Below are 14,797 nucleotides of genomic sequence, written 5' to 3'. Positions count from 1 at the left end.
CTTTTGTTAATGCTTGTTCTGGTGATCTTTTTCCTTAGTTTAGAATCTGGATAGTTTCATTGATTAGACTTTGGAATTATATAACGATTTTGAAAACCCAGTTCCACTTTTACCATGTAACCTATAAAAAGTTCTTTAAACTTTCTGAACCTCACGTTCCCCTTCTGTAAAATCACAGGCAATAGCTCGTCAGGAAATTATGATGATTAAATGAGCTAATAGATAGGAAAGCATTTAGTACAGTTCTGGGCATAGAACAAATGTTCAGTAATGGTGAATTGTTTTCTTACTTTAAGTCCTATGAAATAACTACCCCCCATCCCTGCCCCAAATTATTACTATTTACAAGACTCAGACTCCCCAGGAAAAAAATTTTTGTTTAGATTTACTGACTCCCTACTGTGTGACAGGTACTGTTCTGAGATCTCTTCATGTAGTATGTATTTCTCATAATACGATGAGGTAAGTTATTCATTCTCTTTTATAGATGAGGATAACTGGTTATAATACAGATTTTTATGTACTTTAAGGCTGATGCAGTCAGAACCCAGTATATTTTTTTAGAAGTTCAAGTACTTATTAGGCAAAAGTAACAAATGTTTCAAGTTGTGTTTAATAATTATTTGATTTTATTCTACTCTCACTCTAGGTGGTATGGCAGGACTTCAGTCAATGATGAGGCAGTTTCAACAGGGTGCTGCTGGCAATATGAAAGGCATGATGGGATTCAATAACATGTAAAGAAGATGCCTTAATTTAAACTGACTCAGTTGATTACATTGTTTGCTGAGACCTCAGAGTTTCCCTCCTTTTTGCAAACAGGAAATAAAAGTATTTTTCTTGTCTGTCTTGCCCCTTTTCTTTCTCTCCTCATCTTTTTTCCCCCTCCTTTTCTTTTTCCTTCCTTCCTTTTTCCCTCCCTCCCTTTCATATAAGGGAGGAATATATGGTTTTTGTGGAAATCATTATATTTTTGCTTTAGATTTTCTTCTGTTAGTTTTCAGCCATCATAACACATCATAACACTTCTTAAGTTAAACAAATGATGTAAAATTTTAGTATTGATACTTAAAAGTTTTTAATTGTCTCAAAGGCCAAGCATTGCATTTGTAAACAGTCCTGGTCAATAGTTACATGATGTCTCAATAAAAGTGCTGTAAAATAAACTTCAAAGTCGTTATAAGTTAAGGGGTTGTTAACTTTCTTTATGGCTTAAAATTATCAGTGTATCATGTTAAAAGGCAGACAGAGAAGCTAATATTTAAAACTATTCTCATAAGTGTACCTTTATTGGGACATATGATAGAGTAACCTAACCATTAGTATTAGGAATTTTTGTTTAACTTGGAATAATCAAGATAATTTTGCCATAGAAAATCTTAGGTCTGCCATTTAAATTGAAATTGTGAATTTGGTTACAGTTCACAATTTAATGTTTTGTATATAACTTGCATTTTTTTTACCTCATATTTTTGAAGCCTTAATGGCAATATTTGATTTTCTTGAAAAGCCAATTTTGTTATGTTTCTTACATACCAAAAATCTGCTTGAAGAAATTGATATACTTTGATGATAATAGCTAATGTATAGACCTCCTAATGGGAATATAACTGCAAATATTAGGCTGTCACTATTATATATTAAAAATAATGAGACCATGACAAGATTGACTTGGTTGTTGGTTACTTTGGATTGCTGCACAGTTCAATTAGGACAATGGCTTTTCAGTAAGTTATGGAATTTATTTAAAATACTAGAATAATTATTATACCTACTCATTATTGACATGAAGATAATGGATGTGGTATAACAGTGTATTTTGAACTAGGGTGAACTGATTTTGAACTAGGATGAACTGATCTTCAGCAAAGAATTGATTTGTAGAAGTAGAAGAGAGTGAAAGAAATAGCTAGTTTTTATAGTATTAATTTTTTATAACTCAAATGTTTTAAAAGGGTCTTAAAATCCAAAGTATCTTCAGAAAATAATTACATAGAGAATGCAACCGATTTTCTTGTTTATTTGGGCAAAGATTTTATATCCCACCAAATAATTTTCACCAGCCAAAAACTTTAATATCCCTATAAAATATTTGTATACCCTGTAAAAATTATGTATCTTGTGTTCTGCAGAAATGTCATCACAAGGTCCAGCTACAGAAATTTGACAATAGAGAAAATATTGTTCTCCAAATTAGTTTCTTATTAAACTGATGCATACCACCTTTTCTGGGCATGCATTTTTGTGATTTCTATCCTCAGGGTACCACTTTTTCATTTTGACCAAAAAAGGAAATGAGACACTTGGCCAAACTGTATGGCTTTGGGCATTGTTAGTATTTTTGGGTGTGATGCAAATTATATTTTTCAGAAGCAAAAATAACAGTGGCAAAGGACAACTAAAGGTCCAGAACATGTAGTTCAGCTTCTATTTCTCTTGTCTCTTCTATAAAATGAGGAAATTGGGGATGTTCTCTGAAATTCTGATTCCATTAATTCCTCAACCTGGCATCTTTTTAGTTACAAAAGCTATCTTTCATTTCTCACAGTTTCTATCAAAGTACTCATTTTTTGAAAGCGTAAGTACTATATACCAGAATTAAATTTTTTAATAATTTGAACAAATGTCCTTTTATTTTTCACTGTTGTTAAAATTGGTTCCTTAGCTTTTTGATATATGTTATATTTCTAACTTAGAGCACTAACTAGATCTAATATCATACAACATTGCATTCTTCTTGGATTTTATTATAATGTTACTTAAATATGTATAAACATAAAGTTAGGTATAATTTCTTGCATTTACAATGCTTATGTAATTTTAAAACAAAACCAAACAGAACTTAATTATCAGAAAACTACAATACCTAGAAAAGGCAAATTAATAATTTAATCTGATGGATGTCAGTGTTCTGAAAGTATCGTATTTGCTAGCATGTAAAATATAAGGTGTATACACAATGCATTGCAACTTTATGGAGGAATTTTTTGGAAAAAAATAATTACTTTTCATCATGTAGTAAAAGCAATTTCAAAGTATGTTACATAAACCATTATATTGTTCAAATAAATACAGTGTGTCATAATGTGAGAAGTCCTAAGTTCTGATATGCAGTAATATTGTACTAACCTTGAATAGACATATAACGCACATAGCTAAAAATAAATGTATTGTTATCAAAAATACTGATATAGAGAAGGCAATAAGACCAGGAAATTTACTAGAACTAAAGTTTCATCATGCATATTAATGTTGGAAAAATTACTATATTATTAATACCTTATGTCAGTGAATGTAGAGGTTCTGAAAAGTAAACCATAATATAAAATAAAATTGAATGATTTTCTTTTACAGGTAGCTTTAGTACATATAAACAAAAATTTGAGTAAAAAATGGAACAAAGTGTTTAAAATAAATGTGAAGGAATTTCAGCTTGTTGGTTGTGTATGCAGTAAAAGCAAATATTTTACTATAATAAAAAATAATAGCAACCACAGAATTTGAATGAGCCAGGGAGAACCATGGCTAAATAACAACTAAATGTAAATAAGTTTTGGTCTTCCTTAAAACCTGGCAATAATTATTAATAAAGCCAAGTAAGGTGCATATTCAAAACTAGGAAGCCATCATCACAGCTCAAATCTGTTTCTGTTCATTGCTGGCATTCACTGGATTGGAAACGTAGTCATCTTCAAAATTCTGCTCTAAACTCCAGTTACCATGCTCTGAACATTAAGCTATTGCATTACAGTTAAACCTAATGCCTTTTTTGCTTCTGAGCCATGAGTTACAGGAATGATGGATTTATATCTCAAATTTTGAGGTATTAATTTAAATTTTACTTCTGGATCACCTGTATAGTCTGTGACTTGTTGATGTGATGTGAAATTTTGCTATGAGTCTTTTCCCAACACTTTGCAATTAGGGGTAGATAACAATTTATTTGTGCTCATTGTTGAGTAATTGCTAACCCAAGCCTCTAGTCCCTATCCTTCTCTACTGACCTCTTGTCTGTAATATGGGTGTATTGAGTACAAGGTAATTTTTGGATGCTTTTAAAGGAAGCTGGTAAATTATGGCACATTTCCTTTGGTAGTATTAATGTGGTGCATACAAGCTGTTGAGGTTGGCATGCCTATGCTACTGTTTGCAACTCTCATTACTTTTCTTTCTCTTCATTCAAAATCATTATTTGAAGTGCATATAGATCTTTTAGCTTCATTTGGCTTAAAATTTTCTCTCATTAGCCTAAAACAATGCATTTCTTTCTTTTTTTTTTTACGCGGGCCTCTCACTGTTGTGGCCTCTCCAGTTGCGGAGCACAGGCTCCGGACGCGCAGGCTCAGCGGCCATGGCTCACGGGCCCAGCCGCTCCGCGGCATGTGGGATCCTCCCAGACCGGGGCACGAACCCATGTCCCCTGCATCGGCAGGCGGACTCTCAACCACTGCGCCACCAGGGAAACCCAACAATGCATTTCTTGTACCAGTTGGATCATAAATGGAAAGACAATCAAGAAATTGCACAGCAGTACCTGTTTGTAAGAGATAATTTAGATGAGTCTGACACTAAGAAAATCCCCTACGTGGGGCCTGAGACTACTCTGACATAAAGACTTTCTTCTCATGGGAAGCAGAAGTGAGTAATATCCTGTAATTATGGTCTATTTTTCTTAAACAACACACGCAAAAGTTTTGTGACCTTCCAGGGAAAAGTCCTGTGTAAAGTCTGCATATCTGCATAATTTATGTATCTTGCTTGTTTGCTTTTTTGATTTTAAAATAGAATGAGGGAAATTAAAGAGGTAACCCAAAAGAGGTAAGGTTGTTACTGGATATATTCAAGGACCAGAAATTCCAAAGTTTCTGACTTTGGGAATCAAGTGGTTCAGAATTTTATGTCTGACAGAAGTGGTACAAGAAATACCCACCTGTTTCTTGACATTCCATTTGATAGGAAATATAGGGAGTGTGAAGCCCTTCAGTTGATGTGTGTCCTTTGATTTTTTACAGTTTCCTTCTTACAGTTTACCAAGAACTTGGATTGGAGGGTAAATTTACTCTATATACACAATTGGGTTATCAAGTGCATCTCATCTGTTACAAGGGAAAGGTATGGTTTCCTCAGTCCAGAAAAAGTACGGTTCTCAGGATTGTTTTTTCCTTTTGGCAACTCAGCCAATATCAACAATTTTATTTTAGAGAGTTCAGCAAAAGTTCAGCGTGGGCAGTGAACCTGGAGCTCCTCGGGGCACGTCTCAGTCATTTATGCCATTGTTCCTTTCACATTTCCCCCCTTTGCTCATGATTTTTCCTGGAGAAAATATCACCAGGGCAACTTTTAGTCCCACAAAGCTGGAGTGGCTTGGTTGCCTGTTCTGGATTCATCATGTTCCTCAGAGTGGGGGTTGGGTGTAAGAGTCAATAAATGGATCAGGAAAATCATTGGCGGCATCATGATATTGTGCTGCCTCAAGCATAGTGGTCTGTGTGAGCCTTAACCAAGCAGAAGAATGGTTAAGTATGGAAGTAATTAATTTAAGCAAGGACTTTATCAACATAAAGAAGCTAACAGCTATTAAGAGCAATAACCCAGTTTGCAGAACAGTTCTGAACCAAGATCCAATGTTTGAGGGCAAACAGCTGAACAAACATTAGGAGAGTGTTAAGGGTATCAGAGTGAAGCCAAGCGGGTTTCTTTTGTAGGACCTCAGAGTTGCTACTATATCAGAAGTATTTATCCAAGTACAGCAGGTGGCATTTAAGATGGCACAGATACCTCCATGTTCTGCCAGAAGGTAGTCTAAGACAAATCAGTTATCTAATATAACATGAGTAAGTGAGTTTAGGGAGTTAACTTGGTCACTTAATGCTATGACTATGGCATTAGCTATGTCTGCTATGGTGGCAGAGAGATTTCGAACCAATTTGTCAAGGGTTCCAATCCTCCACTTGGGGAATATAATTCTTAGATATTTCTGAAATCCCTAAGAAGAGATTTCTCAGCAGAGGAAGGAAGTAGAGCATGTGTGCTATTCGGTAATTTCTGGAGAATTTAATACAGTCAAAGGGGCCATTAAAAATCCTAGGGGACATTGAGAAGCTGGTGCTAGGGCTGTTGAGGCAGGTCATCTTCCAACTACAAAGATATAGCAGATGGGGCACAAAGAAAGGAGTTGTCAAGGTGAAATTAAACCATTGGTCAGTTATATTTGAGCAGCCTAGTAGCCTTCCTTGATGGAATATGTGGAGGGTCATCATGAGGACATATTCTGTTGCACAGCAAGGTAAAGTTGAGAGCCAATGTTTCTGGGTAACCACAGGGTACTGTTGGAACAGATTGTTCCTAAGAACTATTGGGAGTTTTGTCTGATTCTATTGACCAAACAGGAAAAAGGAGCTGTGAATTCAAGTAGGCAAACATGGTATGCTGGGAGAATAGATGAATTCTGAACAGGACATGGTGGAGGGATATTAGTAAGCTTGGAGATAGCTAAGGCAAGGGGATCCCAGTGTTTGGTAAGTGATTTGGGGTGCCAATGGCATAGCCAACAATCTTAGATTTCCTCCAGTGGCTAGACTTTGGGAATTGCAAACTAGGGCATTACTCTTCCAGGCATAAGGTTCTGGATGGATTTTAAGAAAGAATAATAACAGAAGTCTAATGAAAGAACTATCCAAGTAAAATCAGCCATTTTAATATAAAGAGGAGAAAGGGTGGCTCATGGCCTTGGTTAAAGAAAGAATCTTAAGCTGAATAGATTAGTTGAATGGCCAAGAATTGGAGCCAGAGGCTTCTTCCCAGGAGAGTTCTGGCAAGATACATGGTTTTCATAGAATTACTGCCGAAGGAGGATGCCCACTGTATGTAGTAGGGCTAAGAACATTAATAAACCTGAAACCAAAAGGAGGAGTCTAAGAAGTTCAATTCTCCAGTCCTTCATAGTCAAACTTAAGGGACCAAAGGACCTGGGTCATTTCTTTTAAACTTTCATTCCAAGCACACACCCGTGCATGAAAATTTTCACTCCTTGAGCATGTGTCTATAAGGAGTATAAGAAGGAGAGTGGCAAGTTGATATATCATCAATTACTACATATCGAAGGAGACGTAGCAACTCTGTGATAATGGCAATTAGAACAAAGGTAAGAAGAGAGATTTCATTAATGGTAATCATGGAGTCTTGGGAGAGTTGTCTATATTAGGTGTCGTTTGCTTCACTTTTGGGTCAGTTTCAGCTTGAGGTCTCCAACTGTTTCAGAGGCCCATTCAGGTGGGGAAGCCTTTTTGAAATGAGAAACCTGAATCTAAGAATCAATGCCTTTATTGGCACAGAGGTTGGTTAAGAGTACCTGATAGGGTCCCTTCCACCTGGGCTGCAAGGAATCCTTTAAAAGATGTCTTTTCCAATAAACATAGTCCCCTGGTTGTAAATTGTGATGTTCTAGGTCTTCATATCCCAGGAGCGCTTTACTGTGTAAAGGTTTTTCAACCAGGTGCTCATTTTTCTTTAGTCTTAATGAGACTTTGGCAATAATGTAGAAGATCTCCCTTGACTAGAAGGGGCTCGTATAGCCCTGAGTCAAGAATCCTAAGTGTTCCAGTAATTATTTCAAATGGTGACAACTTGTATTTTCCAAAGGGTGTAGATCTTAAGTTTAATAAAACTATGGGTAGTAATTTAGACCAAGGAAGACTGATAGCCTCAGAGAGTTTTGCCAATTGTATTTTGATTATGCTATTGGTTCTTTACACTAGACCAGAGGACTGAGGATGATGGGCGCAGTAGAAATGTTGTAGTATAGACCAGATTTCACAAACAGCATTTAGAATTTGTCCAGTGAAATGGCTACTTTTATCACTATGTAATTCCAAGGGAATTCCCCAAGTAGGACTAATCCTTTCCAACAATATTTTGGCCACTGCAAGCGTGGTTGCTCATCTGCAAGGAAAGGCTTCCACTCAATGGGAATACATACAAACCGTCACAAGAACGTATTTGTATCTTTGAGAGAGAGACAGCTAGATAAAATCCCATTGCCAGATAGCAAAGGAACCAAGAGATAAAGGAAAGTGGCCTTGAGAATATGAATAGGTTTTCCTGGGTCATATTTTGGATGATCTGATACCTTTGACATATTTCAGTCGCTACTGTGGGAGGTTTCCAAAAGTATTGTTTTCCCCAGGCTATCATTTTATCAGTTCTTTAATCAGTCATTTCATGTATTAATTTTAAGATGGTTTGTTGAGTGACACCAGAAAGAGCAGGGTAGCTGTTTGGCCCATACCAAAGCCCAGGATGCTGGTCAAGTATGCATCCATCAGAAACCCACCTCTGCTGTTCCTTAGCTGTAGCATTCACTTGCCCATCTCTGATAATATCTTTTTTTTCTTTTAATTGGAGTATAGTTGCCTTACAATGTTGTGTTTCTGCCATACAACAAAGTGAATCAGCTACATGTATACATATATCCCCTCCCTCGTAGACCTCCCTCCCACTCCACCCCATCCCACCAATCTAGGTCATCACAGAGCACCAAGCTGAGCTCCCTGTGCTGTACAGCATGTTCCCACTAGCTAATGATTTTACACATGGTAGTGTGTATATGTCAATCCTAATCTCCCAATTCATCCCACCCCCCTGACGCCCACCCCAGGCCCACACATTTGTTTTCTGTGTCTGCGTCTCTATTCCTGCCCTGCAAATAGGTTCATCTGTACCATTTTTCTAGATTGCACATATATGTGTTAATGCACGATATTTGTTTTTTTTCTTTCTGACTTACTTCACTCTGTATGACAGACTCTAGGTCCATCCACATCTCTATAAATGACCAAATTTCGTTCCTTTTTATGGCTAAGTAATATTCCACTGTATATGTGTACCATACCTTCTTTATCCATTCTTCTATTGATGGACATTTAGGTTGCTTCCATGTTCTGGCTATTGTAAATAGTGCTGCAGTGAACACTGGGGTACATGTGTCTTTTTGAATTATGGTTTTCTCAGGGTATATGCCCAGTAGTGAGATTGCTGGGTCATATGGTAGTTCTATTTTTAGTTTTTTAAGGAAGGTCCATACTGTTCTCCACAGTGGCTGTATCAATTTATATTCCCACCAACAGTGCAAGAGGGTTCCCTTTTCTCCACACCCTCTCTGGCATTTATTGTTTGTAGATTTTTTAATGATGGCCATTCTGACTGGTGTGAGATGATAACTCATTGTAGTTTTGATTTGCATTTCTCTACTAGTTAATAATGTAGAGCATCTTTTCGTGTGCCTCTTGGCCATCTGTATGTCTATTTAGGTCTTCAGCCCATTTTTGGAGAAATGTCTATTTAGGTCTTCTGCCCATTTTTTGATTGGGTTGTTTGTTTTTTTAATTTTGAACTGAATGAGCTGTTTGTATATTTTGGAGATTAATCCTTTGTCAGTTGCTTTGTGTGCAAATATGTTCTCCCATTCTGAGGGTTGTCTTTTCATCTTGTTTATGGTTTCCTTTGCTGTGCAAAAGTTTTTAAGTTTAATTAGGTCCCATTTGTTTATTTTTATTTTCATTACTCTAAGGAATGGGTCAAAAAAGATCTTGCTGTGATTTATGTCAAAGAGTGTTTTTCCTTCTTTTTCCTCTAAGAGTTTTATAGTGTCTGGTGTTACATTTAGGCCTTTAATCCATTTGGAGTTGATAATATCTTTTAAATGTTGGGTGTCCTTCCAAGTAGTATATAGTTAACTTGGTGTGAATAGAGTGACCAATGGGAGGAGGTTTCTTTATGAAGCCTGAATCTTGTAATGCTGCAGCCGTAGCAACTCTGTCGGCCAGTCAGTTTCCCTTTCCTTCCTCAGTGTTGTCTTTGGAATGCCCTGCAACTTATTGCCAATTGTTGTGCAGCAAGATTGCATCTAGCAAAACCTTAACAAAGGGGCCCGTTTTCAATTTCATTTCCCCCTGAGCTCAAGAAACCTCTCTGTTTCCAAAGCATTCCAAAATCCTGAGCTACTCCAAAGACATACCTGTTATCAGTGTAAACGTTAGCACATTTGCCAGAGGGCAAAGTGCAGGTGCAAATAGTGTGTATGGTTCAGCTTGTTGGGTTGAAGAAACTGAGGGGCAGAGCATTGGATTCTGTTATAGTGAAGGGAGTAGTGATAGCATATCCAGATTTCAGTTGTCCAGCAGTATTTCATAGATAAACCAAGAAATGTCAAGGTTGTCTAAAGGTGTTTCTTGCAATCTGGATACGGACTAGTCAAAAGATCAGTTGTGGTTATGTAATCATGTGAGATTTTGTCTGTTGCTGATGGTAAGAGGGTAGCAGGATTTAGGGAGTTACAATAAGACAAAGTGACATTTGGAGAGGAAAGCAAGATTTCACAGGACATCAGTCAGCTAGCAGATAAGTGTGTGTGACATGACTTCAAGAGTGCCTCAATAGAGTGAGGGACAAACACCTGTAAGGGAGACCCCATAACTGTCTCTTCTGTAGCCTGCAGAAGGGCAACAGTGGCTGCTATTGCTTGGAGGCAAGGTGGAAGATCTCGATCTATAGGGTCCAACTGTCTCTAAAACCCAGTAGGTCTCTGTTTGCCCCCATGGGCTTAATGAGCACTCCAAGGGTGTTTCCTGCTAACTTCATGAATGAATAGAAAGTGAAGAGAATAATTAGGGTGTCCTAAAGCAGGGGCTGTGGCCAACCGAGTGTCTAAAGTTTGAAAAGCTGATTCAGCCTCATTATTCCAAACAAGAGGATCAGGCCTCTATCCTTTAGAAGGGAAAAATGAGTTGTTCATACAAGAAGAAATTAGGAACCCAACTCTGCAATAGCCTGTTAGCCCAAGAAAAAGCATCTCACTGGCACTTGGTGGCACGAAGCGGGAAACTGAGATATGCCCTGGACACATGTAGGATCCAGTGTTAGCCCTTGAGGGGTTAGCAAATGACCCAAGTATCTTACCTGGGTTTGAACAGATTGGAGCTTTTTCCTTGAGACCTTATGCCTTTGTGTGCTAGCTGAGTGAGGAAGTATAGGCTGTCCTTGAGGCGTGCTTCCTCAGTAAGGGAACATAACAAAAGGTTATCAACATATTGAAGTAAAGTAGAGCTGTGGGCAAAATTCACATTGGCCAAGTCTTGTCTCAATATCTGTGAAGAGTAAGTAGGGTTTTCTGTGTAGCCATGAGGCATAGTGGTCCAAGTATATTGATGTCCTTCCCAAGTAAAGACAAACAGGTATTGACTATCTGGATGGACAGGAATGTTGAAGAAAGCACTATGTAAATCTATGACGGTAAAGAACTGTGTGCTCAGAGGGATTAAACTGGGGGTGGTGTGAGGGTTGGGGACTGTGGGGTAACGTGATATGACTCTATTGTTTACAGATTAGAGATTTTGAACAAAATACCAACCTTGGCCATGAGATTTGCCCATGGGAAGGATTGGTGCGCTACAGGGACTGGTGCATGGGATTACGGGGCCCTTGTGGAAGTGTGCCTTGACAGTGCGACGAATTCATTCTAGGGCCTCAGGCCTGAGACCTGTTGAGGTGAGGCAAAGGTTTATTAGGATCTACCTGGATCCTAATTGATAGCACCGAATGAATGTGTTCTATGTCATTTGAAGAGGTAGACCATAAGGTAGAAGGAACAGAATCTAACAAGTCCTTGTGATTGGGAATTGACAAGACAGAAGCAAGGAGGGGAATCTCAATATCAGGACTAGAGCTGGAAGTAGACCTTGAGGAGTCAATTGCAAGTGTATTTCTCCTTTTTGGGAAAAGGAAATATTAGCCTGTAATTTTTCCAGGAGATCTTGGCCCAAAAGGTGTACTGGGACAGAAGGAACAAGAAGGAACTGATGAGTTCCCTGCAAAGAACCTATCTCAAAAGGCAAGGGGGGGGGTACTTCCCTGGTGACACAGTGGTTAAGACTCTGCCTGCCAATGCAGAGGACACGGGTTCGAGCCCTGGTCCAGGAAGATCCCACATTCCATGGAGCAGCTAAGCCCGTGCACCACAACTACTGAACCTGCGCTCTAGAGCCCGCAAGCCACAGCTACTGAAGCCCGTGCTCCGCAACAAGAGGAACCACAGCAAGGTAGCCCCCATGTGCCACAACTAGAGAAAAACTGCACAGACCCAAGGCAGCCAAAAAAAAAAAAAAAAAAAAAAAAAGGCAAGGGGGCCAACTTGCTTACCTTCATAACCGTGTTGGGAACTCACACCATTTGGACAATTTCAGTACTATAAGGAAGAGCCCCTTGAGGCTGGTGGGGTTCAAGACAGACAAAATTGTTCCTGTGTCCACAAGAGTGGTAATAGCTTCAGATCCTATATTAAAAAAAAAAAAAGTCCAATTCTCCCAATGGTGTTAGTGGAAGTACCAGGAAGATCCCAACACTTTCCTCAGAGCACCATGTGTCTACAAAAGGGGGGTGCTTCTCAAATTTCTCAGAAAGTTCATGAAAAGGGTTAGAGTGAGTGGCTTTGGGCTGCGAATAGGGCCTTCTTTTTAACTTTGGGCAATTCTTCCAGTGGCCAGGCCACTTATGATAGTGGCAGGGACCTGGGCTTAGAAGGAACCCTGAAGAGAATTTTGGTCTTTCCGTTGAGGTAGCTGCTGAGTGGCAGTGGTCAGATGCTGCAGCTGCAAATTCATGATTTTAGTGGTCTTGCATTTCTCTGTGTGTTTGTTTTAGACAGCTTATTAGCCAAATTGACCAAATCAGGAGTGGCCATTGCTTTAAATCAACCTAAAGTGCATTTTTATTTTTAACACCTTTTTTTTTAACATTTTTCCTTACACATGATTGATTATGAAACCATATCTCCCTATTTGAGGAGTGGGTTAACCTTAAAAATATTCTCTACTAAAATATATATGAAAGTCTTGTTTTTTATTTGATGGACTCTCTTTGTTATTGAATTTTATTCAGCTTTGTTGTCCCAGCCATTCACAGAAATAGGTAGATCTAAATTTACCTTTTTAGCTCTATATGGATCATTAGATAACTAAATTTAGGTAACAGTTATGTTTTCAAATAAATTATAGTAATACCTGAATTTATTTTTTGTCATAGTAATACAGTACAACTTATACTACAAAGTGAAAGAGAGAATAATTTGGCATGTTGCTTTGTTGTCCACTTTTAGTTGATCTATGACAGTCTGGAAATAATGACAAAAATGTCAATGCCCAAAATAAAACCATTAGAATTTCTATGCTTTTCTGTTGCTATGAGTTGTTTGTTTGCAAAAGACTGCTCTTCAATTGGATATTTGTGTTAAAAAATAACTCTTCTTAGGAAATACTTCTGGCTCATGCTGGAATGTGACTTGCATTTTGAATTTTCAGTAAACTAAGAAATGTACTTGTAAACCATGAAAATAAGTTCTGCCTCAGCAGTGAAAATTGTAATTTGATATTTAATTGCCATTTTTGCAAAATAAAGTGATGCATTTATAAACATTCCACTAATTTTTAATGATAAAAGCTGTTGACTGTCCTTCTTGCCAGTAAAAGGAAAGGGATTTTTGAATACTTGTAATGTAGAACTGTCTTGTTTATGAAAGCCAATTCATGAAGGCTTTAACAATTGGTTCTTTATTTTTCTTTTCAACTTATGCAGTTTTTGCTGTTTTGGATTGTCTCAATCCCATGCTAATGTCACTAGACAGCACTTGTGAACCTTGGCAACAAGCTAGTTTGATTTTATTACCAGAATATACATTATGAATTTCCATCCAATTAAAAAATATATAGATGGCTTTCAAATAATCAACTTTTGTTTTTAAGGTTTTCAGTTTGGTTTTTAGGTTATCATAGTCATATGCAGGATAGAAAGTGTACAAAAATACTAAGCAGAGAGTAAGGAAAAAGACCTTTTGCACAGGAGAGAAAGGAAGAATTAAGGTTGTATGGGTGTTGGGCCTGCTGTTGCCACGCTGAATAGAAGATATGCTGGGCCATTACTCTGGGGAGCATTTATGCATTTGCCTGGCATGAAAATGGAATCTAGGGTATCGAATGAAGCCCCTCCTCCACGGCCAAAAGAATGTATTTTATTTTTGACCTCTACAACTAGTGAAAATTGCCTGAAAACGCTCATACTAAAACTACAATTAAAGACCATTTACATGGAAATGTTCCAACTAGAGTAATGCAATAATCATTGCAATCATGACTTTTTTATTTGGTTGAACACTGGGAAAAATCTGAAAAGTCTGAAATGTTCCCTCTTACACACACACACACACACACACACAACAGATAATAAATTATTCCTCACATTTGTTAAAATGGAAGCTTGCTAGCCCTCTGCTCTCCTTCAGGTCTCACTTAACTTTTTCTACAGTTACATATACTTAAGTACTTCAGACAGGTGTAAAAGCAAAATTCGCCTTTGAGGCTCTTATTTCAAGGGTATTTTGACTAGACTGTCATCCACATGAGAAATGGAATAAGCATGAGCCGTTCATTAAAAAATATATTTTCAGCAACCACATCTCGTCACAAGGCTTTGAAGCACACTACGCAGCCGTTTACATTTCACAGTGCAGAAACCAAAGTCTGGGAGGTGACTGCCCAGGATGCAGCTGGTGAGCGGTTGAGCCAAGATCCAGAAGCCGGCTTCCAGGTACAGGTACGAGGCATGACGTCACTGGTGGTGCCAGTCTGCGAGCTCGGGACGCGGGCCGGGCCGGAAACTGTACTGCAGAAGGCCCCGCCCCGTCCCGTCCCGCCCCGCAGGAACCGGGAGTCGTGCAGTCCAGACGGTGCTCAGCCGAGCCCCGGGAGCT

At 38.3% G+C, this 14,797-nt stretch overlaps 1 protein-coding gene across 3 annotated transcripts in view; it reads left to right on the top strand.

The window, feature by feature from the left end:
• SRP54 (signal recognition particle 54) overlaps positions 1-3,368 on the top strand; it is a 46,759-nt gene extending 43,391 nt beyond the window's left edge. For all 3 annotated transcript variants that reach the window (XM_082853093.1, XM_082853092.1, XM_082853094.1), the window contains one exon: positions 650-3,368. In XM_082853093.1, coding sequence (XP_082709219.1) covers positions 650-741 — 92 coding nt within the window. In that variant the 3' untranslated portion in view covers positions 742-3,368. The remainder of the gene's footprint in view (positions 1-649) is intronic.
• The last annotated feature ends 11,429 nt before the right edge of the window (positions 3,369-14,797 follow it).

This window comes from Leucopleurus acutus (genome assembly GCF_964270905.1).
Source record: "Leucopleurus acutus genome assembly, chromosome: 1".
Taxonomy (NCBI): domain Eukaryota; kingdom Metazoa; phylum Chordata; class Mammalia; order Artiodactyla; family Delphinidae; genus Leucopleurus; species Leucopleurus acutus.
This window is presented reverse-complemented; position numbering and strand designations above follow the sequence as displayed.